General features: G+C 45.9%; 1 protein-coding gene across 15 annotated transcripts in view; it reads left to right on the top strand.

The window, feature by feature from the left end:
* The window catches only part of MED12 (mediator complex subunit 12), a 37,372-nt gene that overhangs the window by 2,998 nt on the left and 8,217 nt on the right, over positions 1-26,157 (top strand). For 14 of the 15 annotated variants that reach the window (XR_005931029.1, XR_005931030.1, XM_029996733.2 and 11 more), the window contains exons 4-36: positions 544-703; positions 2,016-2,191; positions 2,475-2,585; positions 3,157-3,411; positions 5,499-5,645; positions 5,937-6,036; positions 6,486-6,622; positions 7,445-7,576; positions 7,981-8,107; positions 8,744-8,973; positions 9,415-9,495; positions 10,386-10,559; positions 10,837-10,981; positions 11,922-12,040; positions 12,191-12,334; positions 13,129-13,292; positions 13,552-13,683; positions 15,977-16,204; positions 16,405-16,549; positions 16,841-16,961; positions 17,602-17,703; positions 18,423-18,536; positions 18,802-18,965; positions 21,901-22,080; positions 22,266-22,337; positions 22,637-22,797; positions 22,890-23,051; positions 23,137-23,248; positions 23,497-23,586; positions 23,997-24,106; positions 24,610-24,745; positions 25,018-25,179; positions 25,707-26,084. Coding sequence is in view for 13 of the 15 variants with exons in the window: in XM_029996733.2 (XP_029852593.1) it covers positions 544-703; positions 2,016-2,191; positions 2,475-2,585; positions 3,157-3,411; positions 5,499-5,645; positions 5,937-6,036; positions 6,486-6,622; positions 7,445-7,576; positions 7,981-8,107; positions 8,744-8,973; positions 9,415-9,495; positions 10,386-10,559; positions 10,837-10,981; positions 11,922-12,040; positions 12,191-12,334; positions 13,129-13,292; positions 13,552-13,683; positions 15,977-16,204; positions 16,405-16,549; positions 16,841-16,961; positions 17,602-17,703; positions 18,423-18,536; positions 18,802-18,965; positions 21,901-22,080; positions 22,266-22,337; positions 22,637-22,797; positions 22,890-23,051; positions 23,137-23,248; positions 23,497-23,586; positions 23,997-24,106; positions 24,610-24,745; positions 25,018-25,179; positions 25,707-26,084 (4,971 nt within the window). In the remaining 2 variants the exon portion in view is untranslated. The remainder of the gene's footprint in view (positions 1-543; positions 704-2,015; positions 2,192-2,474; positions 2,586-3,156; positions 3,412-5,498; positions 5,646-5,936; positions 6,037-6,485; positions 6,623-7,444; positions 7,577-7,980; positions 8,108-8,743; positions 8,974-9,414; positions 9,496-10,385; positions 10,560-10,836; positions 10,982-11,921; positions 12,041-12,190; positions 12,335-13,128; positions 13,293-13,551; positions 13,684-15,976; positions 16,205-16,404; positions 16,550-16,840; positions 16,962-17,601; positions 17,704-18,422; positions 18,537-18,801; positions 18,966-21,900; positions 22,081-22,265; positions 22,338-22,636; positions 22,798-22,889; positions 23,052-23,136; positions 23,249-23,496; positions 23,587-23,996; positions 24,107-24,609; positions 24,746-25,017; positions 25,180-25,706; positions 26,085-26,157) is intronic. The other variant, XM_041118974.1, reaches the window with a different exon arrangement.

Consider the following 26,157-nt stretch of genomic DNA (forward strand, 5'->3'; position numbering starts at 1 on the left):
GCAGTCTGATGATTTCACTGGTATCCTCCCATGTTGTATCTTGAATTTTGAATCTTGGATTAATGAATTCCTTTCTACTATGCCACTCAATTCCCTGTTTCTCACAGTCTTTTGTTGGCTAGTCATGATACTACGAGACTTTTGTAACCACTCTGTTTTGTTTATCTTCAGTCTGTATAGTAGATACTCTGTGTTTCTGACTCAGTCCTTAGTCTGTACCTTTTGTAGTTGTTTATATCCTCTCTGAAGGATATCCTCAAAGCTGTTTGCAGGATTCAGGGAGTGGATTTACAGTGATGTAATTATGTTTTCTGTCTTCTTTCAATTTGTTTTGTTTCTCTTTATACTGAAATGCAGCTCTGGTAGTGTTGCTTTCTGACCAGAGGTCAATTCTTGCAGTAGGTTTTTTGAGATACAGAGCAACACAGTACCTTTTCCCTTTTTACCTTTTTCACAGCTTGCAGCGCCTACAGCGTGTAGTTGCTTTGGAATAGTTCCCATCTAAGTCCTTGGTTGCAGTTCTCCCTCTCAATTCTGTTACAGGTGCCCATCTTTAGCAAGAAGGAAGAGGTCTTTGGTTATTTGGCGAAATACACTGTTCCAGTAATGAGAGCAGCCTGGCTCATCAAAATGACTTGTGCCTATTATGCTGCCATCACGGAAACCAAGGTGAAAAAGCGTCATGTCATTGATCCCTTCATTGGTAAGCACTTTGTGCGGAGCACTGGTTTTGTCCATCGCAAATGTTTCCTTCTCAGCCTGTTCTTGAATAGTAAGAGGTAGCCTGGAAATCCATATAAACTTGTTTCCTGCTGGTAAGTCCTAGTGCTCTGATGTGCATAACTGCCTAAAACAACAGGGCCCACCTGTGAGAGTACACTGTTGAAAAATAAGTCTTAGCAGCCACAAATACATCCTGAAAGCCTACCTCTTCTTTCTCCCTGTTAAGTTCTACTGTGCTCTTCTGCTGTATAACCTGTTTTTTTCTTACCCTACAAAGACTGTAAACATTATAATTTAGCAATGACTGATTAGCTTCTTCTCAAGTGAGTAAGTACGTTTCCCAGAGAATTCCAGTATGTTACTCCCTGTTTGTGTTTCCAATTTCATTAAGCTTTACTGGATCCCATATCTAACATCCTTTGCATCCTGGCCTGCTCTACATTACTGTGGTCTAGGAGAGCTCCCCTGGCCGTTTTCTGGTTTGTATGGCTGTGACTACAGGACCTGACCACATTCCTTTGAAAAGCAGTATTAGCAGCTGAAGTCCTTGGATTTTTTTTTTTTTTTTCCTCCTTGTTTATCTTTGGTATAAATGTTACACAGGCTTCTGATGTCTGTATCTGGAGGTTGATTGGTTTGTTAGATATATTTATTCCATTTACTTTCCTGTTCCTTTGGGTGTTTGTCCTACTGCTGAGACTATGTTATTTGTTTCACATTTTTGCATATTTTGCCTTGGGTTTTGTCGTCTGCATTGTCCCAGAGGAGTGTAATCATGCTGTCACTTTGTGTGTTGTCTCTTACACAGTTCGGTTTTAGTAAAAACAATTATTTAAAAAAATAATTGATCATGGCTTTACACTGATGTCTGAAAGAGATTAAGAACATGTTCAGAGTTGAACTGTTTCCAGTGTTTCTGCTGTCTGTCAGATTATTGAGGATGCTAAACCAGGCTGGCCTAACACTGCTCCCTGCTGGAAAGCCTATTCTCTCTGCTGGCTGTTCCTCAACAACTGCAGCTGAAGAATCTTTCTTCCCAACTTTTCTTGTACAAAGTAACCTTACCCCCAAACACAGAAGTTTTTCCCCTTGTTCCTTACTTCTGTGGATGCTTCTTCCTACCGCCCCCAGGCCACAAGCAAAGCTAATATGGCACTTACTTTTCTTCCTTTGTCTTTCTGTCCTTTTCAAATGACAGGAACTTTTTTGGGTTTCCACCTGCGTACCAGCCTGGTTCTTTCCTGCTTCTGTTTACCACGGCACTTGTTGCTAACCTGTTTCCTCTTCTCCAGAATGGACGCAGATCATCACCAAGTACCTGTCAGAGCAGCTGCAGAAAATTGCGGAGTTCTATAGACAGCTCCCAGGGCAAGGCTGTGGTTCACCATCTGGGCCAATGCCCCAAGAGGTGGAACAAGCTTTGAAGCAGTGGGACTACAATGAGAAACTAGCTATGTTCATGTTCCAGGTGAGGGACTGGAGGGGGCTGCTGGGTGGGTGCGTAGCAGAGGAGGGCTAGGGGAAGTGGATGCAAAGTGATGTATTTTTGCAGAATATTCTCATTCTGTGAATGGACCATTAGCGCTGGATGCAGTTTTGAGCTCAGTAGTAGAGTAGGGGTAGTAGAGAACTGTGCAAACTTCTGGAGTTATTTCCACTGTTAGAAAGCAAGCAGCTGCTGCTGCTCTGCCTTCCCTTAGCAGATGTTCCTTCAGCTTTTGTCCATTTGCTCTGCCTTTATCTGTGTGCAGGATGGCATGCTGGACCGGCATGAATTCCTGACGTGGGTCCTCGAGTGCTTTGAGAAGATACGGTCAGGAGAAGATGAATTTCTGAAAATGCTCCTACCCCTGCTGCTGCGGGTGAGAAATATGTGTACCTGGCTTGCTTCAGGAGAGCACTGACTGCTGCTGTTGCCAGTCCTCTTCCTATTGCCTAAGGGATGATAAGCTATTTTGCACTGAGTACACTAGGGAGTGTCCCTCTGAGCATCCTTCTTGGCTCATGCAGGGATATGTTTTTAGTCCTGCTGTCTTTGGTCTCTTTCTCCTTTACCCTGTTTCCCTGCACTGAACTTGGTAATCCCTGCCCATGTCATAGCTGTGATAGCTGGACTCCTTGCGCACCGCTACATGGAAACTGCTTTTCTTTCTTTCTGTTGCAACCGGATTCTAGGCAGACCTCTGAAGCCCTGGGAAGGCTGGGTGTGGGTACATTTTGATACATGAAGTCATTGCCTTAGAACATTTAAAGTTGTTGGTTTTTTTCTCATGCTTAGTAGCCAGTGGGTAATAGATGCTGCTAAGGAGCTCTCTGTAAAAAAGCACTGTCTCTACAAGGCAGTAACACAGAGTATGCTGCTTTGGGAGGGTCAAGAGTTTCTCTTGTGCTGCTTGTAACAAGGATGTTTTCCCCCCTCCCTCTTCCCTACAGTACTCTGGAGAGTTTGTGCAGTCTGCATACCTGTCCAGACGTCTGGCCTACTTCTGCACCCGCAGGCTTGCTATGCAGCTGGATGGTGCTGGCGGGCACCCACCCCACATCCTGTCTGCCCAGACAGGGAATGCTCTTCCTTCAACTCCCACCCCTCAGCCAGCTGCAGGGAATCCTCCTCCCAGCCCTTTCAGCGACTTACTGCTGTGCCCCCAGCACAGGCCAGTGGTATATGGGCTCAGCTGCATCCTCCAGGTAGGTTGAAGTAGTGGTTGGTGATCGTGGGGTCAACAGGGACAGTTTATATTGTATGCCATCACAGAAAAATCATTACAGTCCGCGTCAGCAACTTCCTGAGTACAGAAATGTCAAACCATGATTGTCAAAGGGTAGGTCTTTGCTGATGTGTTACAGAGATTTTGTGCCAGACATCAGTGCTGTAGCAGTGCCCTTGACTGACTTACATGGCTGGGAAAGTTTTGCAGAAGAGGGGATGAGAAAGAAAGGGTTATTTCATCTTGTATATATCAGTAACAGGTTGTCATCTAGGAAAGGAAATTATGCCAGAAATGAAAGAGTGCTTTGTCATTTTGTGAGCTCTTAAAAACAAACAACCCCTCATCAGAAGAACTCACCCCCACAGAACAAAAAAAAACCCAAAAAACCAAACCAAACAACCAGCACACACAAAAAACAACCCCTCCCACTTCATTATCGAAGAACTTTAATGGTTTAGGCAGACCACTCTCCTCAGGAGTGGCAGCAGGCTACGAGAAGGAACAACTCTAAACTCATTATCTTTATACTTGGAATTGATTAAGCCTTACCTTGTGGTAAAAGGGCAAGGTTGCCAAAGCCTTACTGATAGATGTTTGAAGGGCAAATGCTGTTGTGTCACTCTGGGACTCAGTCCATACTGTCCTTGTGTCTGAGGAAGATAGGTGAGTTCCATTCAGTGTGTGTGTTCATAGTTGTGGTTTTCTCCTTCAAGAAGAGAGTGAGGAGGTCAGGTGGGTTCCTGCAGGAGTGGAGATTGCCCCTTCCACAGGAGGAAAGGAGCACGTTAAAGCAGAGGAGATTCCAGAGAGTGCAGGATGGAGCAGGAGGTGGAGAGGAGGAGAGCACAGAGGTTGGGAACCTGCAGCTCAACAGAGAAATTTGAGATCAAGGAGCCCTGACAGGATCAAGAAGCAGCCAGCCAGCTCTCAAACAGGGTAGAAAGAAAATTCTTAGAGTACAGTCAGCTAGAAGTAAGGATCTGTCTGCAAGGGTTAGAGAGCAATGCGAGGGTTATAAATAACCCCTTTGTATTCCTGTTTAGCCTTTCTTGGTCACTTCAGTTAAAAAAGCTTAGATTTTTTTTTTTTCTTGTTTCGGTGTGATAAAACCTGATTAGGGCTTTAAACACAACCTGCTTAAAAAGTTCAAATGGGTTAATGATTGTCTTATCTTTTTAAGTATGTCTCGGAAGAGCTCTTCTTATAGAAGATCTACAGATCTTCTGATCTGTAGATAGTAGATAAGGCTAAGGCAGAATAAGATCTAGTGGCTGGAAGTTGGAGCTGGGTAAAGTCAGGCTGGAAACAGATGCATTTCTAACAGTGTACATAATTAACCTTTGCTCAAATGTTCTTGAGATATGATGGATTCTTTGGTTTGAGTGTTTAAAACAGCCTTGGTTGTCCATCTTAATGTCTGGCTCCTTGTGAGCCAGAAGCTGTAAGGGTGTATCCTAGGGATCATTCAGTGAAGTTTTGTCTGTGTGTGGGGGTGTCTGTACAAGATCATAAAAGAATGAAAACACACATATAATAGTATTATGATTACAATAATGTTTGTAGTAACACTTGTAATTATTAAATAATACAATATAATGAGTTTGGGTCTGTTGACTCATATTTTTTTCTCACACTTTTATTCTTGATGAGGCCTGTAAGTCACTAATGTAAATGCTGTTCTGGGACCATGAGGGCTAGATTGTGCATTGACTGTGTGAGCTGTAGAAAACAATTTCTCTTTAGAAGCAGCAGGTTGCTCTGCAGCAATATGTTGCTGCTTTTGGATAACATGGAACTCTGGTCTTGGCTTCCTAAACATACCTAGGTCAAGAAACTCAGTGCAGCAAAGATACTAGTTTGCTCCTTTCTACTCTAGTATGGTCTTTAGCCCAAAGACTCTTTCAGAGCTTAGAACAAAAAAAACACCAAATAGTAAATATTTATATAGGATGATGAATGCCTGAGTAGTAAGACAAAGGAGTGGTTATTTCTGTAGAAAGTAATCTAACTTAATTATTTTGACCTTGATTTTCTCAATGGTACTGACTTTTCTATCTGTTGCAGAGTATAATTTTGTGTTGCCCAAGTGCCCTTGTGTGGCATTACTCATTGACTGATAGCAGGATAAAGACCGGCTCTCCATTGGACCACCTGCCTATAGCCCCGTCCAACTTGCCCATGCCAGGAGGGAATTCAGCCTTTACGCAGCAGGTGAGCAGCCTTCAAAAAAGGGAGCTCTTGTGGTCCAGGGTAATAGTTGTATCTTAGCTCTTTCAGGATTTTCTTTTCATGTTGTGTGATAAGCAGGGCTGGAGGTGCTGTCTCGCTCCCAAGGAATTAACTGCTCCCATTCCGCTATAAGCAAGACAGTGATGTTCTTGGAAGATGGGCAAAATCTAATGTTGCGTAGAATTACTGTCATGCTCTTTGTTTTCTGATAATTTTGTACACAGGACTACTAAGGTATCCTTTTGTATGTTTACACAAGTCCATTGCTTTTAGGTTCGGGCAAAGCTGCGTGAAATTGAGCAGCAGATAAAGGAACGCGGCCAGGCTGTGGAGGTTCGCTGGTCATTTGACAAGTGCCAGGAAACCACAGCAGGTAACTTCCTGTAGGTTAAAGCTTCTCTCCCCCTGTTCCATGTATTACCCTGAGAAACTTTGTGTCTGGCTGTTTCCTTTGATTTTTCCTGTTTGCTGCCATTGGTGTTTACTGTCAGCAGTGAAAAAAACCAAATGGCTCTTTTTCTTTCCAGTGCAAAATTTTGTGGGGGTCCGTTTCCCCAGGTATAGGGGGAGTTTCTGTTACTGGAAGCTGGAAGTGTGTACCAGAGAACTATACTCTTGTATATGTGCCATGTTCTGATGCTTTCCCCTAACATCTGCTGTTGGCTGCTGTGAGAGTCAGGATGCTAAGCTAGGTGGACCCTTGCCTAACTGGTACAGCTTTCCTTAGGCAATCTCCTGAGCAATGAGCTCACAGAAGCTTTTGCTCCAGAGTCTGTTGTACCAGTTGCCAAATATGCATTTCTCTTCTCTGTTCTCTTCTAGGTTTCACTATTGGCCGTGTCTTGCACACTTTAGAAGTTCTGGACAGTCACAGCTTTGAAAGATCTGACTTCAGCAACTCTTTGGATTCCTTGTATAACAGGATATTTGGGCTGGGTCCAACCAAAGACAGTCACGAGGTGCCTTGGGACTTTGTTGCTGGGCCCTGGTCTTGGCTATGTTCTTGTTTATATTCCACAGTTACCGTCCTGTGTCTGCAGAGAGCTGACTAGGTAGTGGCCTTTGGCCAAGAGATGCGATCTCCATTGAAAAGGATTTCATGCAGCCTTAAGTTAGGGAGGTACTGAAGTGAGAATGGGGGCATCTGTGCTCTAGATCTATGCTAACAAACACGTGTAAGCTTGAGAGAATCCAGACAGCTAACTGAGGAGACTCCTGATGGAACACATCAGTCTGGATAGCAGATTGATGATAAAGACATGTTATGTGTCTGAGAGAAGTAAATGCTAGCCTTGTCAAATTCTGGTCTGGCAGCTGCTTCCTGCGAGTCTGGGAGCTCACAGTTAAAGTTCCTCTTAGCCTGGGAGGTGACATATTTATGATGTGTAGGACCATAGTGCAACCAATACTGCATTGGTTTTTGGAAGTGAGCTGCGGGAGTGATAGTTTGCATACTTTGTATAATGCTGTTGAGAAGCTGTGTTTCACTTGGTGCTAAGATTAGCACTCCATAGATGTGCTGCTGGAAGAGAGATGATTTTCTGAAGCAAAACCAGCCTGCAGATTTGTCAAAGGCTGTGGATCACCTCGTATTGCAAAGTGGAGTCAAAGCAGAGATGAAGCAGGAGGGCTCTAGCTTGACATCTGTCCTCCATGTTAGGAAGAGGGGAATGTTACAGCCTTCAGGCTGTGCTCTACTGTTATATCCAACCTGAGGCCTTAGGACTGCTCACATCTTCTGTTTGGCTCAGGTTCTCACTGTAGTGCTTATATCTCAACAGATCTCCCCAGATGACGATGCAGTGGTGGCCTTGCTGTGCGAGTGGGCTGTCAGCTATAAACGCTCTGGACGCCACAGGGCTATGGTCGTGGCCAAACTCTTAGAGAAGCGTCAAGCAGAGATAGAGGCTGAGGTAAGTCCTTATTCCTGGAAAGCTAGCAGCGGTAAAGGAGAGCAGAGGTTACCTAACTACGATTATCTTAACTATTACACTGGAAGGCAAAGGCTGATCAGCACAATGCCTCTTAACACTGGTGCTGTTAATTATGGCATTTGCTCCATCTAACCCAAAGTAGGTCATAAATGAGCCTGCAGGATGGCGTGTATCCCATTTCTTGGATACATTTGAAGGCAGATGATGGCAGTGCGGAAGTACTGGCATACTTGGAGACTGTGGAGTAGCTTACAGAAACCTGTGTGGTGGCTTTCCTATAAGTGCAAGATAGGGAAATTCTCTTGAAGACTTCTTTTTTGGAGTTTATGGATACTGAGTTTCTCCTCTGTGACAGCAGTTGGTGCTTTTTTCTGTTTCTACAGAGATGTGGGGACTCTGAAGTTGTGGATGAGAAGGGCTCCATCTCCTCAGGCTCTCTCTCAGCAGCCAGCGCTCCTGTCTTTCAGGATGTCCTTATGCAGTTCCTTGACACTCAAGCTCCTATGCTAAGTATGTAATAAGAACTTGTGGTCTCCCAGTTTCTAGCTTTCCCTCTCCCGCAAACTTTGAATTTGTGTGCTATTCTCTTGTACGTAGGTCTTGGATGTGCCTAAATTCTCTGGCTTCCTTGCGATCCAGAGCATACCTTGGAGAGGGAGGGTACCAGCCTGGAGGGCCAGATGACAGAAAGATAATGCAGAAGCATTCTGTTAACAGAGTGTTGGCCAAGAATAAATGAGTATAGTCTAATCAGGAATTAATTCAGGCTGAGAACTAGAGGGAGGTTTCTAACTAGGAAGTGACAAAGCTCTGAATAGTCTCTCAGTGCAAGTACTGCAAACAGATTAAGAGGGACCGGATACAACTCTGATACAGGCAACTGTTTGTACACCCAGGAATGGCACTTCCAGGCTAAAGTCCTATGCCTCTGGTCTGTGAGACTAACTGGAGAGCTTTTGACTTACTGCCACCTGTTGAAACTGGGCTTTCTGCTTTTAGTCCCTGCTGTAATCTCAGAACTGTGTATCAGTCACTTGCTATGTTGAGATCTCTGGAAACACTTTCTCTAGCCCTAGGTTAGGTTGCTGGTGCTGCTCAAAGTGTTGCAGAAGACCTCTGATAGCCCTGACTGTGCTGTCCTTTCAGCTGATCCTGGGAAGGAGAATGAGAAGGTGGAGTTCTTTAACCTGGTGTTGCTGTTCTGTGAGCTAATCCGACATGATGTCTTCTCTCACAACATCTACATGTGCACACTCATCTCCCGGGGTGATCTTGCCATGGATTCTCATGGGCCTCGCCCGCCCTCTCCCTTCGATGACCCTGCTGAGGAGCACGACAGGAAGGAGACAGAGGGAAACAGTGGCATCAAGCTAGAGGTGAGACCACGAGCACCATGGCCCTTCTGTACACGTCCCTGTGTTGCGCTTGCCCATTTCTACCAGCTTTGCAGTCTCCTTGCTATTAACTGCTGGAGGATATATCAGTGACTCATGCTTTTCCTTCCCCAGACCTATTTCCTTAGCATTTCATTTTCAAAAGTAGAAGGCTATGTTCTAAGTGGCTGGAAAGGGCCTGCAGAATGTAAAGTGGTATATAGGAAAATCTTGCACTGCTCGGAGCAGAGCAGCATGTCATGAGGTGCTATGTGAGGCCTGTCCATGACGTTTGCAGTATAATAGGCTCCAACTCGCTAGGCACCATGGGTGTTGGCATATTGCTGTCACTGTCCAACATGGACTTCGAGTGCTGTAGTAAACAAATACTCTTTTGTTCCCTGGTGCATCACTGGGATGTAAAGCTGCTCTGTCTGTTCCCAGGACACAGGTCTTTCTGAGCCCATGGACATCGACCACAACTCCAGCATGCTCTTTGATGACATGGAGAAGACAGACTTTTCGGTATGTTCCTGCATTTTCTACCTGCTACTCAGTAAGTAGGTCAGTATGTTGTAGTGGGACCAGGGACAGTAGGTGCTTTGCTTTTGTGTGAGTACTCTCTCTCTACTGTAGAGCCAGTGTGCTGGAAGTGGCTGGGTTGTAAGGCAGCTGACACTTTAAAAAGGTTCATATAACCTGTTTATGCAGGTCAGGGTCCATCAGAGTAGAGTGAGTCCCAGTCATTCCTGGTATCTCTTACACTCTGGCCACTGCCAGCCCAGGATTTGGGCAGGGTGGGACATGGGCTGCTTGGAAGTGGATGACCATGATAGCACCAGGAGGTTGGGAGTGACCAGTTACCCTTGGCAGGGGTTTTCTGGATCACCTGGGAAAGGCACAGGTCTGCTGTTATCATCCTGTATGGCCTTCAGTACTTCTTTGGTGTTACAGTTCTTCATAATATTTGTGTTGTGTGCATATTTCGTGGTTGCAGAATGCTTTGAAGCACTTAGTAATAAAATAACTTGTTGTTGAAAAATCCCTGAGTGCATACATTCCTCCAGACATTTCTGGCCTTTCAAGGTACGTGTTAGGGAGGTGTGATGTGCAGAGCTATGTGGCTTTCCCATGGCCCTCACTTGTTCTGTGGAGGTGGTTGTTCCCAAAATCCTAAGTTGTGGTTATTTATTTCCTATTGTTTTTAACTCAATATACAACATGGACCAGAAGCAAAAATGGGAGTAGTGTCTTAGCACATTGCCTTGGTCATTGCCCTAAGAACTGGATGTTTCTTCAACCCTCCCTCTTCCTGCTCCTTTTTAGACCTGAGCAGATGTACCTTCCTTCAGCAATCTTCACTGTTGCATGACCATGTTCCTTAACTACCTTTTGTTGTTCTTATGTCTCCCTAGATGTTTTCTCCTCCAATGCATTGTGAATCTAAAGCCAGTCCTTCCCCTGAGAAACCAGATCCTGAAAAGGAAGCAAAGCCTTTGCTGAAGGATAAGTCTGTGGAAGGAATGCTAGCATCCCTGTATGACCAGCCTCGGCACATCCAGTATGCAACACACTTTCCTATTCCTCAGGTATGAGACCTGCTCACAAGCGCTCCCCTGTTGCTGCCTTGTGCTCTGGTCATGAGGCTGCTGTGTTTCCCTGCAGTACTGCTGTGGGTGGGTAAGGAGCAGTCATCCTTTCCTGCACTGCTGTGGGAGGTGATCTGCTTAAGATGTCTCCTTGCTTACTCCCAGAGCAACTTCTGAGATGAAGCTTTCCTTTTCCTTTAAGAGATGCAGATGTGAAACTGGATTAAAGCATTCAGCCTCATAGTTGCTAATGCAGTTGTCTGTTTTGGTTCCCTAGGAGGAGTCATGCAGTCATGAGTGTAACCAACGGTTGGTAGTTCTTTTTGGGGTTGGAAAACAACGGGATGATGCTCGGCATACAATCAAGAAAATAACTAAAGACATTCTTAAAGTCTTAAACAGAAAGAGCACTGCAGAGACAGGTTAGTAGAGCTTAAGCCACTCCTTTCTGAAGTAGGAGCGTCTTTCCAATTGGCTGGCTCCTTTTTCTGGAGTCTCACAGTGAAAGGATTTTATATAATCTACAGTGCCTGGTTAGCTGTATCGGTCACTGAGAGTCTGGAATGGTGCTCTGTCCCCAAACATACTAGCCAGCAAGTAAGGCAATTGGTTTCCTGCAGACAATGTCAATTTAATTGAACTTTTCTTCAGAAGAGGATTAAATCATACCGGGTTCAGAGTGAGACCCTGGCCAAAACTTTGGCTTTTCAAATTTTATTTTCTTTAGTTCTTGCATTTAGGTCCTTGCACAAGAACCAAAAAGTAATTTGCCTATGCATATTCGGCAAAGACCTTGATTAAATGTCGCATGCCGTTATGCTTGGGGCACATGCTAAATGCATGGGATGGGAGATTTGGATAGCTGTGTCAAAATCAATAGAAAGCCTCTGACTTCCATCAGCTGAGAATCTGGCTAACATTTTTTTTCTCTCTTAGTCTGATTCCTGAAAGGCAACTTGAAATGTGGTAGAAAGATGATTCTTTAAAAGATGGGGTGTTCTGACAAAGAAATTTTGAGGCTGAACATCTCCAATCCAGAACATCTGTTATCAGGGAATCAGTGTACTTCTAAACCAAGAGAGAAAGTATTTTCTCCTTCCAAGGAGTACCTTTACTTGGGATAAACTAGATGTTAACCCTACTGTCATTCTCAGGTTAGGAATTCCTTCCTCAGCAGTTTACTGTTTTTAATTCAAGACGATCCGTATCAGCTTAAGGTCTGGGACTCGGGCTTTTTGGCTATGCTGCATGGCAGGGGCTGATCTTGCTGAAGGACTAGCAGGTGCTGATGGCTGATGTCTAGGCCTCCTCTGATGAGGAAGGTAGCCTAATACTGTTTTCTGATCCTCCCAACTTTGGTAGGTGGAGAGGAAGGCCAGAAGAGGAAAAAGAGCAAGCCAGAAGCATTCCCAACAGCTGAAGATATCTTTGCAAAGTTCCAGCACCTTTCTCACTTTGATCAGCACCAAGTCACATCTCAGGTATGAAACTTTAAAGACTGCTGTCCTTCCTGGGCCCTGACTGTGTCCCTTTGCATTACTGAGAGCAGCTTCCTGGAGGGAAGGGGAGATGGGCCTGCTGAGGAACTTCTGCAAGGGGAGGTAGTACTGTGTGTTGTCTTGCACTTGCAGGTATCTCGCAATGTCTTGGAACAGATCACCAGCTTTGCCTTGGGAATGTCATACCACCTGCCTCTGGTACAGCACGTGCAGTTCATTTTTGACTTGATGGAGTATTCACTCAATATCAGTGGTCTTATTGACTTTGCCATCCAGGTAAGCCCAGTGTGCTCAAACGCTTCCTGGGGAGGGGTGCATCAGCCTGAAAGGCAGCAGATCTGTGCTGCGATAGTTGGGTTGCTCCTGGGATCATTGGTAACCCTCTGACCTGTGTCATGGAGGTGGTCAGACTGGGTGGTCATTGCAGTGCTCCTGGGCTGCAGCTGTTAGGAATAGGTTGGTTGTGGCAGGTAGTCTTACATGTTCTGTTCTGAGGATTATTCTTCCAGAGGCTTCAGGATTGTCTCCAAAGGACTTGCATTGCATCTCTGTCCCTGGCTGCAGCAAGGTCTTGTTCCAAGTTAGAAGGGGATCGTGTGTCTCTGGCAGCTCTCCCACCTTGCTCCCCTGGAAGGATCCTTGGCACGTGGCAGTGCAGGCTGCCTTCTGAATCCTGCTAAAATCTTGTTGCTGTTTCAGCAGCCTGTGCCAAGTGTCTCTTGAAACCTTGCTATGGTTGCTGATGGAATTGAGGCTGTTAGCCTTAAAAAGGGAGCCAAGTAAGATTTATGCAGGACAGAATTACCAAACAAGCTGCCTGCTACTATCTGTGGCCATATCCTAATCGCCCTCTGATACCCAAGCACTGACAGCCACTTGTACTGCCTGAGTGAGACATTGTGCCTAAGTATGGGGTGCCAACTGTTCCAGGGGTACATCTATAGGCAGAAAGTGCCTGCCAGTCCCTTTCCTGGCAGGTCCTGTAGGCTGTGGGTGTGGTGTGCCTGCTCCATTTCTGACCATACCTTACCCCTGTGGCTGTTGAAGGGTTTTTCTGTCATTGGGTGCAGTTGCTGAATGAACTGAGCGTGGTGGAGGCAGAACTGCTGTTGAAATCCTCCGACCTTGTTGGCAGCTACACCACCAGCTTGTGCCTGTGCATCGTGGCTGTGCTGCGGCACTACCACTCCTGCCTTATATTGAACCAGGACCAGATGGCTCAGGTCTTCGAAGGGTAAGGGAATCTTCCCCTCACCGTGTGGAAGGAAGCGACTTATGTTCTGGGGGCTTGTAAGGGGCAGAGGTGTATCTGTGTCCTTCCTAAAAGGCAGCAACTTTGTGCTTGAGGGTTCAGTTCACAGAATTTGCAGGGGACAGGATATGTTACCAAGTGAGCACTGTTGCTGTGAGCTCAGGAAGATATCTATGTAATGAGGTTATTCCTTCAGATTTTCTTTTTGTGTTGCTGCAGCATTTTTTTTGTCTCTATACAGTCTGTGTGGGGTGGTGAAACATGGCATGAATCGCTCAGATGGCTCCTCAGCAGAGCGCTGTATCCTGGCCTATCTCTACGACCTGTATACCTCCTGCAGTCACCTCAAAAGTAAATTTGGGGAGCTCTTTAGGTGAGTCTGAGGCAGGTGGGATACAGTGGGTGCTGACCAGTATAGCACCTTGGCTTAAGCTTTGCTTGTGATCTTGTTTGGGATTGTCCCTGAGATCCTCTCAATGGGAAACTGAAGTCTTGGGAGTAGCGCCTGTTTTACAGGCAGTAATGACCCAGTGTATAATCTTGACTCTTAGATCGTCACGTCAGTTTTGGTAAATTGTCTTCAGTAGTCCTCTGCACCTCTACAGGTCTGTTCTTACCCTACTCCTAGAGGATAGAAGTAGACAGGTCTGTTCCTACCAAACTCTGATGGCTGAGCAGTTCATCCTAAAGGTTGTTCTCTGCTTGTGCTCAGCTCCCTAATAATCCTTGGACCGCTTCTCACCCTGCTTTGCTTGGTTCTGGGTTTGTTCCTGTGCTACTTTGCGCTCCTTATCCTTGTTCTGCCCCTGTTGGCTCTTCAGGTTCTGCTCTGCTCATGTTGCCCCCAGCCTCTCTCCCATGGGCTTACTTTACTCTGTGGCCTTCTGCCCTTTGTAGTTCTCTTGGGAACTGTGCCCCCACCAGCTCCATTTGGAGCTCCTCCATTAGCAGCCCAGAGATGGAGTCCACAGATCTCCCTGGCTTTTTGCTTATGTGATCCTGTGAAAGGGTAATTCTCATGACAGCCCTGTTTCCTAGTACAATCCTTCACTTCGTCTTCTCTTACAGCCCCTGCTCCCTATTAGTGTCTCCAGTGCAGACGTGCCGCAGGGACGTCTAACCCTCTGTGTTACCCCCTCATTGAGGGGCTGTGAGAGTGGCTTGTGCCTTCGTGTTAGCTGGCTGAACTGGCTGCTGAGAGCCTTTGAAGTCTCTCTCTGGACTGAATTGAGAGCAAGAGGGAGTGCTGTGGTCACAGGTGCATTGGAGTTCTTTGAAGGAGTCATCACACATATGGAAATGAGAAACCTGATATTAGTCTAACTGAATTTCCAAAGCTGTTCAGCAAGGCCTTAAAGTAAATGGCCACAGATAAAAGGGAATATCGTCTAGCAGGCAAACAATAGGTTAGAGGTGGAGACAAGGAGTGGGAGGGAGTTTGTATTTTGAGGGTGATCCCTCCCTGTGGAGTGCCATAGTACTCTGCTAGTGCTTGTGCTGTTCTATGCATCAAAAGTTGTACGAGTGGTGATATCAAAACTTTTCATATAACTGTTGTTCAGCATATAACAATAGAAGATGGCTGCAGGTTTTTGTAGTAGGGTGCAGTGATGGTGACCAGGTGATAAACTGGCAGATAAAGTTTAGTGTTATTAAACATAAAATAATGCACATAGGATTGTCCTTTTTCCCTTCTAAACTTTGTGTAGCGATGGATATATACTACTCTTTGGATAAAGTTTCTTTGAGCTGTAACAGATAAGTAATTGAAAATGACATCATAGTGTTCAGTAACAGTCAAAAAGCAAATTAAATGTTAGGTATTGTTTTGGAAGGAATGGAGAACAGACCAGAGAGCATCATTAGGCCACCATTTAAGTCATGGTACAACTGTGCCTTGTGGTTTGGGGCAACAGACTCCAAAAAGCATGTAGTGGAGTTAGGCCTAAAGGAGGGTGAGTGGATAGATGACCAGAGGTTTGGAATTACTTACTTAGGAGGAACTGAATCTCCTCCCCACAGAAGAGGACTGAGGGGGAATGATGGAAGTTTGTAAAGTTCTGTTTGATATGGAAAATAAACTGGATGTTCAATATGTCTTACAATACAAGCATGAAAAGGAATGAATAGAAATGATGGATTCAGAACAAAAGAATAAACTTCATAGTTCTCATAGTTAACATGGAACTCATTCCATGTTGTGAATGTCAAAAATCTACTGGATTCAGAAAGTAGGTGGACAAATTTGCAGGAGGAAAATCTGTTGAGGAGAGCATTATCTTTAACTCTGAAAATCTGTGAGCCCTAAGTTCCAGCAGGGTGGGTAAGGATGCTGGAGCAGTATTGCCACATGCCTGCCTTGCTCTTAAACTCTTCTCTGGGCATCAGCTGTTCTGACACCAAGGGCTGAGCTAAGTGTTTCACTGATCTGACCTGGAATAGCCATTCCCGTGCTATGTTCACTGAGCCCATGGGTAACTTCCAGGTGCTTCCACAACAAAGAACCAGCTTCACTCTTCCGGGAGAGTCTTTGTTGGTACATGGTGATTGAGTTTCCATCTGTTCTTGCCCAGGGAGGGCTTGTCTTGCACAGGATTGCTTTGCTTATCAGAGTTCAGTGGAAGCTTAGTTTTTTGTGTTCCTAATCTCTTTCCTGTCCTGTTTAGTGACTTCTGCTCCAAGGTGAAGAATACAATCTACTGCAATGTTGAGCCATCTGACTCCAACATGCTATGGGAACCAGAGTTCATGATTGACACTATTGAAAATCCATCTGCACATAACTTTACATACACCAACCTGGGCAAGAGCCTCAATGAAAACCCAGCCAACCGCTACAGTTTTGTCTGTAATGCACTTATGCATGTGTGTGTGGGACACCACGATCCAGACAGGTGAGAGGCAGAACTTTCATGGTTCTAGTGAGATAGTAAAATCTTTAGGTGAGGGTAAGAAAGTCAGTAGCCGTTCCTTGGCTGTCTTGGGGTATAAGGAAGAAGGAGCTGATACTGGGATCCCTTAGAGAATCACTGACCTGATGGCGTGCATGAGTGGCAAAGTTGACCCTCTGCTTTTTTCATTATTTATTTAACAGGGTGAACGACATTGCTATCCTGTGTGCTGAGCTAACTGGCTACTGCAAGTCTCTAAGCGCCGAGTGGCTGGGTGTGCTCAAAGCTTTGTGCTGTTCCTCCAATAATGGGACCTGTGGCTTCAATGATCTCCTCTGCAATGTTGATGCAAGTGCAAACATTCAAAAGGGGAAAAGGAATTGAAGCAGGAGTGGAGGGATCCCTTGGGAGAAGACAGAAATGAACAAGGGATGGAGGCTTTGTCTTCTGAGGACAGGGGAAAGGCTTTGAATACTGGGGCTACCTTTTGGTGTTTGTTGCAGCCTGGGCTGATCATGGACATTGACCCTGGGGTTATGGGCCCTTCTACCCCCCAGCTCCTAGGCAAGCTGAGAAATTGCTGACAGAGGGAATGAGGCAGAGGCTGTTGTGGTCACTGGCTGATCTCCTCTCTTCCAGGTCAGTGACTTATCTTTCCATGATTCCTTGGCCACCTTTGTTGCCATTCTCATTGCCCGGCAGTGCTTGCTGCTGGAGGACCTGATTCGCTGTGCTGCTATTCCCTCACTCCTCAATGCTGGTAAGTGCATCCCTGCAGAAAGCTGGTCTTACATCTCAGTTCTGGCCCAAAGGCCTGTGCTTAATGGATACTTTGTGAACCCCAGAATTGAACATTTTGCTTTAGAGAGTTTCTGGCCTTTTGTTTTCTGTCAAAACTGGTTGTGCTAAGGTTTTTCAATGTTTTCTCTCTGGAGTTTGTTTGCAAACTAAAATAAGCAAGGAGAGATGTTATCAGCCACACTGTCTGACCGTTGTATTCGGCTCTGAACCCCAGCAGTACTCCCACTGCTGATTCAGCTTAGTATTTTGGTTAGAGCAGCCAGCTGATCAGTTGCACCTACAGTGCCTGGGTCATGCTGCCTTTACTCTGCTACCAGCCTTCCTAGCTTTGTTCTGGGGATTGCAGCATCCGGATTCTGACAGGGTGAAGTTGGGAAGATGGAGGAAGCAGAATGCAGTGCATGTCATGGGGGATAATACTGATGGATTTGCTCACTTGCATGTTAATTGCTGCACATGCTCCATATCTGTAAATACAATAAGGCTGCTGCAGCTTCTCAACTGGCTGCTCCAGGGCAGTGTACTGTGAATAGCTTTTGGATTGAAAGTCAGTTGTCCCAGTGCTTAAGAAATCTCAGCTGACTGTTTTCTTTACATAGCCTGCAGTGAACAGGATTCAGAACCAGGAGCACGTCTGACCTGCCGGATTTTACTCCATCTGTTTAAGACTCCACAGCTGAACCCATGCCAGCAGGATGGCAGTAAGTGAATTCAAGTAGAGCCTTTCTTCGTTGTGAAAGTACTGAGGCTCTTGCACCCCAAGAAAAGGGATACTGGACCCTATGATTAGAGATCATGACCTGCTTGCTTTGAATAAAGCAGGCAAAGCCTTATACACTGCTTTCTGCAGAGGACAAAGAACAATATCCTTCCATTTATGTCACTTCATGGTAGCCAGGCATGTTGGGGAGGAGGCTCTTGGAGGCAGGAAACCAGCCAGTAGAGGTGGCCTTGCCGTCACTAAGCCATTAGAGTAACGATCACTTCTTTTTTTTATGTCTTGAGCTTTGTATAGCCTCTTAACTTGGTGCCAGAAGCTGCTATTTTACAGCACTCCCTTTTTGTGTGATGATGGAAACAGTCCAGGAAGCTCTGTTCTTGGCTCCTCATCAGTATCTTGATAGCTCAGATCTCTAAACCCAGCCTGTATTCTAGGTTAGGGTACTGTTGGAGCTTGGAGTTCGTGACACAGGCACTGCTCCCCATTTGGATTTCACGGTTTAGTTGTCACAGTGTGATTGGCACTATGCTTTGTGAAACTTAATTAAATTGACCCCATGTTACAGGTGAGAGAAGGGCTAGCCTCAGGATTCTCAGAGCTGGATTCTACGGTACTGGCTGGCACATAATGCAGGCAGCTCTGGAGCCTGCACCTTTCTCTCTCACTGGGTGCTGCCCTTCCCCATTGTCCTCTTTGCAGACAAACCCACGGTGGGAATCCGCTCTTCCTGTGACCGTCACTTACTGGCAGCTTCCCAGAATCGTATTGTGGATGGAGCAGTCTTTGCAGTGCTGAAGGCTGTCTTTGTTCTGGGTGTGTACCTGTGTTAGCCTGAACCTGTAAGAATGTTTTTAGGGGTGTGGGAGAAAGGCACCATATTGCATGTGTTGGCTGGACAGAAGGCCAGAGGAGATCTGTTTTTGTGGATATGTGGCTTGCCTGAAGCCCTTTGGTTGAGCTGTAAACATGCTTTGTATCTCTTAGCTGCAGAGAGAGTTTACAAAAGCTCAAGATGTTTTGTGGGTCAGGCTTTGGGTTTAGCATTGATGATTAAGTGACACTTGTGCTTTCCTTGTAGGAGATGCAGAACTGAAAGGCTCTGGCTTTTCCCACCCCGGAGGTGTCGATGATCTCATGGATGATGAGCTGGGCACCAGGAAGGCCACTGGTCGGGTAGTAACTGTAGAAACAGCTAGCTTGGATATTTATGCCAAGTATGTACTAAGGAGTATATGTCAGCAGGTGAGTCTGTCCCATCTCTAGGTTTGTCCTTACGCCTTCTGCAGACAGATATATCCCATATGACTTTCTGCAGATTGGGTTTGGCTGGTATTTATTTGTAAGATCATTAAAGAACCAGTGATGGTTCTGCCACGTGATGGCGCTAAGGATTGCTCACCATTAGCAAAAAATAGAGGCAAACAGTTGTCAAGAATTAGGTGTTGCAGTATGCAGGGACTGCACGTCCCCTTTGCTTTGGCAACAGCACAGGGCTCATGTCCAAGGAGGGGAGTGCTGGGAGTGGTTTGCTGAGATGTGTGCTGGAGGCAAAGAAGATAAGCGTGAGAAAGACAGCTTGTTGAAGTGATAAATGGTGCCTTTCAGAATGCAGCTTAAGTGTTGCTTGCAGCTAGGCTGTTAATGTATCCCTGGGCTTTGCAGTGCCCTGTTTAGTTAATTAAAGGAACAACAACAAAAATCTTTTGCTTAGCCTAATCTGACAGCACCAGTATTTCTGTTCCTTTGTGGAAAATTGACATTTGAGGAACTGAAACCTGGCTAATAAGGTACTTAGTTGCAGAGTGAAGTGGCTGTTACCACTACTGTATGGAAATGGGTGTTGAAGGGTATCCTTGACCTTTGTTGCAAATTTATTCTGTGAACAGGAAAGATGCAGAGTTACAATTTGAAACCTGTATTCTGTATTACTAATGTGTAAACACAACATATTAGTGCTGTGTTGTCCTCATGCATTGTGATGCTGTTGTTTATTAATTGGCTCATTATTTAGCAAAGTTACCACCCTACCAAAGAAGAATTGGAGCCACCTATTTATGAGCATAAATTCAACATACTTGGTGTTAGTGAAGTCTGACTGTAGCACTGACAGAAGTAGATATTCCCTTGCTGGTCCCAGCCTATGTAGGAAGGACTCACAGTAGGTAGAAAGTAAGTGTGTGTGTGTGTACAGGAGGGAGTAGCAGTGTCGGGTATCGCTACTCATGTCAATTGTTGGCAGCACAGGTTATGTAGGAATGAGCATTCCGATAGACACCAGTGAGTACCACCAAATTGTCCCAGAGCTCCTGCAGGGTTCCTGCAGCTGTAAAGGGCTAGTAAAATGATGTGTGTAATATTGGCACCTCCAGTGTGAGCAGTGGATGCTGCAGAACTCATGCTATCAATTCTGAAATGTCTGTAGAATACCTTAAACTATAGGTTGTGATTTCTCAAACTCGGGAAATGTTGCATGTCCTATTCAGGTGTATATTTTATAATAGACTTCATCATGAGGGGGTGGGTAAAAGGAGCAGATTATAGAATTAAGTTAAAGGTTTCTTTGGTGCAAATGATTATGGCATAGTTGCTGGTCTGCCCTTTAGCCTGTTTAAATTAATAAATGTAATTGTGACTGGCCTTTTGAAAAGGTTCATGTCATAGAGCTGTGATAAACCACAGTGGGAACCAAGAGGGAGGTTTGAGTCAAAGGTGCTAACCTGAATCTGGTGATTGGGATGGTGGAGTTTTCCAAGCGCTGTGGACAACACTTTCATAGTGCTCTTCTGTGAAGAGGCAAGGGCTCTGTTTCAGTAATATGAAGCCTGTGCAGGTGTCTGTTTTGTAAAGAAATGTTGCAGAGAGAGAGGCTAGAAGTCCCTCAAGGTTGAAGATCGTAGTTGACTTCATATTTATTTGTGAGATTATACCAATGAAGTGGATCAGAGATGAAGTCTTGAGTTCTTGTAGGAAGCTGAGCAAGTGACAAAAAGGGTCTTCCCAAGGATATGCATATTACGTACACAAGGAAGAGAAGTTCCAAGAGATTATGATGTAGTGATATTGAAGGGGAGAAATGCAATAGGCATTGGAGAAATTGCCAGATCACATGTATTGGCAAAGTGGAAACTTCATGTGGGATGAAGTTGAAGATCTAGGCTGTGGTTTCACAAGCGTTTCAAACCAGAGATTTAGCCTTTCTGATCTTTGTGCTCTACTTAGTGCTTAGGGTGCTGTCTGCTGCTGAGAGGGACTGTTCCCAGCTTTCTAGGCAGCACCCTGTGCTTCATGAACTGGATCCTCATCTCTTTTCTTCTGGTTGTCACTTCTCAGTGGAAGAATTCTCTGATCAGGCTTGCTCTGCAGCTGCAAAAGTGCTTATATAGCAGTTCTCTGTAGATTTTAATTTCACGAATTTGCCTAATTGATTTTCAATATGGAAAAATCCTGCAGTAACAAATGCTGCAGGTTAACTGTAAATTGTGTGAAGAAGTACCTGCCTCATGTTTGTTTTAGAAACTGCTGCCTTTATTATTATTATACATTTAGGGACCACTAACTGAAATTGGGAGGCTGACAATAATAGTTTTCTGTCTATCTTCTCCTCATGATTTGTGACTTTATAAATGGCTTGCATCCAGTCAGTTGTTTCCCTTTCCAGGCTTTGAGAAGTAAAGTCATTGGTTTTTACTAAGGATGGCAGTGTGTTTTCCATCACTATTTGAGAATTAAGGGGTGTGCTTTTCCCTAAGATGTGTTCTAGTTTAGCCTTAGTTGCAGCCCTGAATTATTTAATTTAGGACAGCTCCAGGGCTTTATTGTGCAGGAAATAGACCAAATAATTTTAAGTGATCCCTTTTGATCTTTTGAGCCCAAGCAGCAGTCTTGATGGAGCCTGGGCATGGCAGTGACTGTGTACTGTTAAATCAGCTACTGTGTTTCACCTCTACTGATTTGTCAAAGTTGATGTTTCCTCTGTTGTGATTGCTGTGCTGTGCCTGACGCCTGCTGAATGGGGATAGTACAGTTCATGAAGAGAAATGATTATCAGGCATAGCTGCATACTAATAAGGTTTTTGAGTTTGACATGTTCCCTGCATCTCTCTGAGATTGAAAGCAGGGGTGCTGGTTTGGAATCAAACGTCAGTTTGACTGTGCTGACTCTGCCTTTGCCTTGCAGGAGTGGGTAGGTGAGCGATGTCTGAAGTCCCTCTGTGAAGACAGCAATGACTTGCAGGATCCTGTCCTGAGCAGCACACAGGCCCAGAGGCTGATGCAGCTGATTTGTTATCCACACCGGCTGCTGGACAATGAGGAAGGAGAAAATCCTCAGCGCCAGAGGATTAAACGCATCTTACAGGTGCAGGCTACTGGCAGAATCTAAGAGTGTCCTAGTAATTGCCTAATGTAGTGTTAGAGTGGGGTTGTCCAAAATGCAGCCCTCTGAGGGGTGTGACACTCATTATCATGGGAGCTGAGGGTCTGGGTTGACGTAGTTTGAACTGAGATAAGGACTCATGAAATATGTGTGTGTGTGTGTTGCAGAATCTGGACCAGTGGACCATGAGGCAGTCCTCGCTGGAGCTGCAGCTCATGATTAAGCAGACAGCAAACAATGTGAGTTTCTACTCAGAGGGACCATACAGGGATGTGTGTTGCCAGTGTTGAGGTGGCTGCTTGTGAGGTGGTGGGGAGGTGGCCTGGCAGAAGTGGGAGTAGAGAGAAAGTAAACAAAGAGGGAGTCAGGCTTGTGAAAGCCAAGCATGAGAAGGATGCCATGAGTCTGAGACCTGAAGGCTAGCAGCCATGGGGAAGTTGGCAAAGTGGGTTTGTACTGAGCTGTGTTGAAATATGCAAGCTCTGTCAGTGCGTGCTCTTAGAGAAGGACTTGGCTGTCTTTTCTTCCCTATCTCCAGGAGATGAACTCCTTGTTAGAAAATATCGCCAAGGCCACCATTGAGGTATTCCAGCAGTCAGCAGAGACCAGCTCTGCTAGCTCTGCTGGTAATGGAGTCAACAATATCAGTAGCTCAGCAAGTGCTACGCCTGCCAGCAACAAATCCAAACCCATCCTCAGGTACGTGTAGTCTCAGCATGCAGCTTCCTTGTAGACAACTCTGAAATCATAGGTTGGATTGCAAACTGCTTTTCTCTCCTGTGTTGTCACAGCTCCCTGGAGAGATCAGGAGTGTGGCTGGTGGCCCCTCTGATTGCCAAGCTTCCAACATCAGTGCAGGGCCATGTGCTGAAAGCTGCTGGAGAAGAACTGGAGAAAGGACAACATTTGGGGTCATCGTCCCGCAAAGAGCGGGACCGCCAGAAGCAGAAGAGGTGAGTCCTGGGGAGAGGGCAGGCAATGCTTGCAGTGCTGATCCCCCAGCCTGGCAGTATAGCTCCATCTCTATTCTCTCTGCAGCATGTCCCTCCTGAGCCAGCAGCCGTTTCTGTCACTGGTGCTAACATGCTTGAAGGGACAGGATGAGCAGCGGGAAGGGCTCCTTACCTCTCTGTACAGTCAGGTCCAGCAGGTAGGTATCTTGCTTCTCCCCTCTCTTTCCTCAAGGGCTTACTCCTCCAGCAGGCAGGCTATTGGGCGTGTCCTCAGGGATGTTGCCTGTCTGATTATATGCTCAATAAGGCAAAGATCTTACCCTGGGTGGTATAGGGTGCTTGAGCTGACCATCTCTGAGTCACTGGACAGCGGGCGGTACAAGCTGCTCTGTATAAACTTCAGTGTACAGCTTGTGAGTTCTGTCCTCTCTCTTAAATTTCTTAGATTGTTACGAATTGGCGGGAAGATCAGTACCAAGATGACTGCAAAGCCAAGCAGCTGATGCATGAAGCCCTGAAACTGCGGCTGAATTTGGTGAGCAGTTGCAGAAAAAAAGCTTAACCATATGGGGTGAAGAGTTGTCTGCCTTTTTTCCTTCTTTTGGAATATGCATACACTGGAGGGGCCATATATGTCCAGTGGCAAGGAAGTAGAGGCACTTTTGCTGCTTGAGCCCTGAGTGGGATAGCGTGCATGGAGAAACTCCCTTGCTCTATTTCACTAGGATGAAATCCACAGCCTTGGTCTCTGTTTTGGAGATGTGCCTTCCCATTTCAATGCTTTTGCAGTCCACAACACTACTGCTTGCATCAGAGGTTTGTCCTGCTGACTGCAGTCTCCTTCAGCTCTCAGTAGGAGTTGCTGTAGCACAGGAGTTGCTCTGGTTTAGGCTCCTTTCTCACTTTTAATGGTGTCCTTGTGACTAAACTACTTTTCTCTGCCAGGTGGGAGGAATGTTTGACACAGTTCAGCGCAGTACACAGCAGACGACTGAATGGGCTGTGCTTCTCTTGGACATCATCAGCAGTGGCACCGTAGACATGCAGTCAAACAAGTAACTTTCTGGCTGACTTCTGATCCATACATTTTCCAAGGGAGGCAGTTGTTAGCATGGCCCCTTTTCTCATGTGAGCTAGCTGTCTCTCTACATGATCTGTCAGAAGTACTGTGACAGCTGAAAGACACTTCGGAGTAATAGCAGGCTACAACCTGGGTCCTGGTATCCAAGTGCACTCTGACATATCCAGAGCAAACTTGGCTTTCCAGATGCAGAAGATAAGCAGGGGAGAGCTGAGTCTGGGCCTGCTTTTTGGAGAAGCTGAATGGATAGACAGGAGACCAGTCTTAATCTGTGATACGGCACTTGACTCAAGTGTGAACACCCTATGGTGTATAAGCAAAAGGAGGATTAGTGTGGGAGGTTAGTCTGAAGAGCACTTGGCACTTCTGACTGTAGGCAGTACTCTTGGCAATCTAATAATGTTTGGTGTTACTGTGATGGCAGAGGCTTTATATCTGCTTCTCAGGTGACTTTGACCTTTCTGCTCTGACCAACAGTGAGCTCTTCACCACCGTGTTGGACATGCTGAGTGTTCTCATCAATGGCACGCTGGCTGCTGATATGTCCAGCATTTCTCAGGGCAGCATGGAGGAGAACAAGCGGGCATACATGAATCTTGTCAAGAAACTCAGGGTGAGGGACACCAGGCCCTGTATGGGGAGCAGTGTGTGCTGTGTCGTGGTTGTCCAACTATGCAGATTTACCTATGTCTCACGAATGGTACTTGTCCTGTTGCTGCTGTTTAGATGAAGCAGTGTGGGTGGCCCCAATGGCTCTGTAGGGCTGAAGGGTGCAAAGGTGAGAAGTAATGCAGGGAAGGAGGCTGACACCAGAAGAGGCACACGTAGGCTTTGGATGACTTCTTCTGAGTGATTCTTCAAGTCTTCTCTATTCCACTTGTGCAGAAAGAGCTGGGGGACCGACAATCTGACAGCCTGGAGAAGGTGCGACAGCTGCTGCCGCTTCCCAAGCAGACACGAGATGTGATCACCTGTGAACCTCAGGGATCCCTCATTGACACCAAAGGCAATAAAATAGCTGGATTTGACTCCATCTTTAAAAAGGAGGTAAGTGAAGCTTTTTTGTCTGCATCACAGCTCCTGAGTGGAGGTGTCACCTTGTGTAGACTCAAGGCATCAGGGAACACCTTGGGAGGCATCTGTATGCAGCGCCTTGCCTGCTGAGCTTGAAGTGGCTGGCTGCACGCAGACAATCTGGCACATAACCGTAGCCAAAAAGGGCAAATCTGGGTGTTAATGCTTGGTGGTACGTGGCCTGAGAAGTTATTAAAACTTTTATTTTGTACTTACGGCTGTATAAAGCGTAAAGAGAAACCCATATTCCCTGTTGCACGAGTTACTGGGCAGTGCCAGTGTGCAGAAGACTGGCAGAGATGGGATGAAGGAGAGTAGCAGTTGTTGATGAAGGCCTTTAGAAATCACTGCTTTGCCACGTGGAAGAGCTGGGACCACTAGTAGGGGCTCAGGCTGTTTACTGGGACATGTGGAGTAGAGCCTGAGGAAAGCACTGTTTCCTGTACCTTCATAGGAGAAACAACAGGGACTTGGAGGTTCTTATTTCTTTTGCTTTAAAGGGTTTGCAAGTCTCTACAAAGCAGAAGATTTCCCCTTGGGATCTGTTTGAGGGCTTAAAGCACTCAGCCCCCCTCTCCTGGGGATGGTTTGGGACAGTCCGGGTGGATCGCAAGGTGTCTAGATTTGAGGAGCAGCAGAGGCTTCTTCTGTACCACACGCACTTGAAACCCAAGCCCCGCAGTTACTACCTGGAGCCGTTGCCACTGCCCCCTGAGGAGGAAGAGCCTCCTACACCCGTGGCTTTGGAGCCAGAGAAGAAAGCTGCAGAACCAGCCAAGGCTGATAAAACAAGCTCCAATCCTGCCACATCTACTGAAGAACGCAAGAAGAAACAGAGCAAAACCAAGAAACGCAACCAATCTGCCAGCAAAACTGAGGTAACTGACTGCCCAACAGCTATGGACCTCCTATGTCCACCTCTCCTAGTCACAGAGCACTCCCTTGAGTCTT

Source organism: Aquila chrysaetos, chromosome 21, assembly GCF_900496995.4.
Source record: "Aquila chrysaetos chrysaetos chromosome 21, bAquChr1.4, whole genome shotgun sequence".
Classification (NCBI taxonomy): domain Eukaryota; kingdom Metazoa; phylum Chordata; class Aves; order Accipitriformes; family Accipitridae; genus Aquila; species Aquila chrysaetos.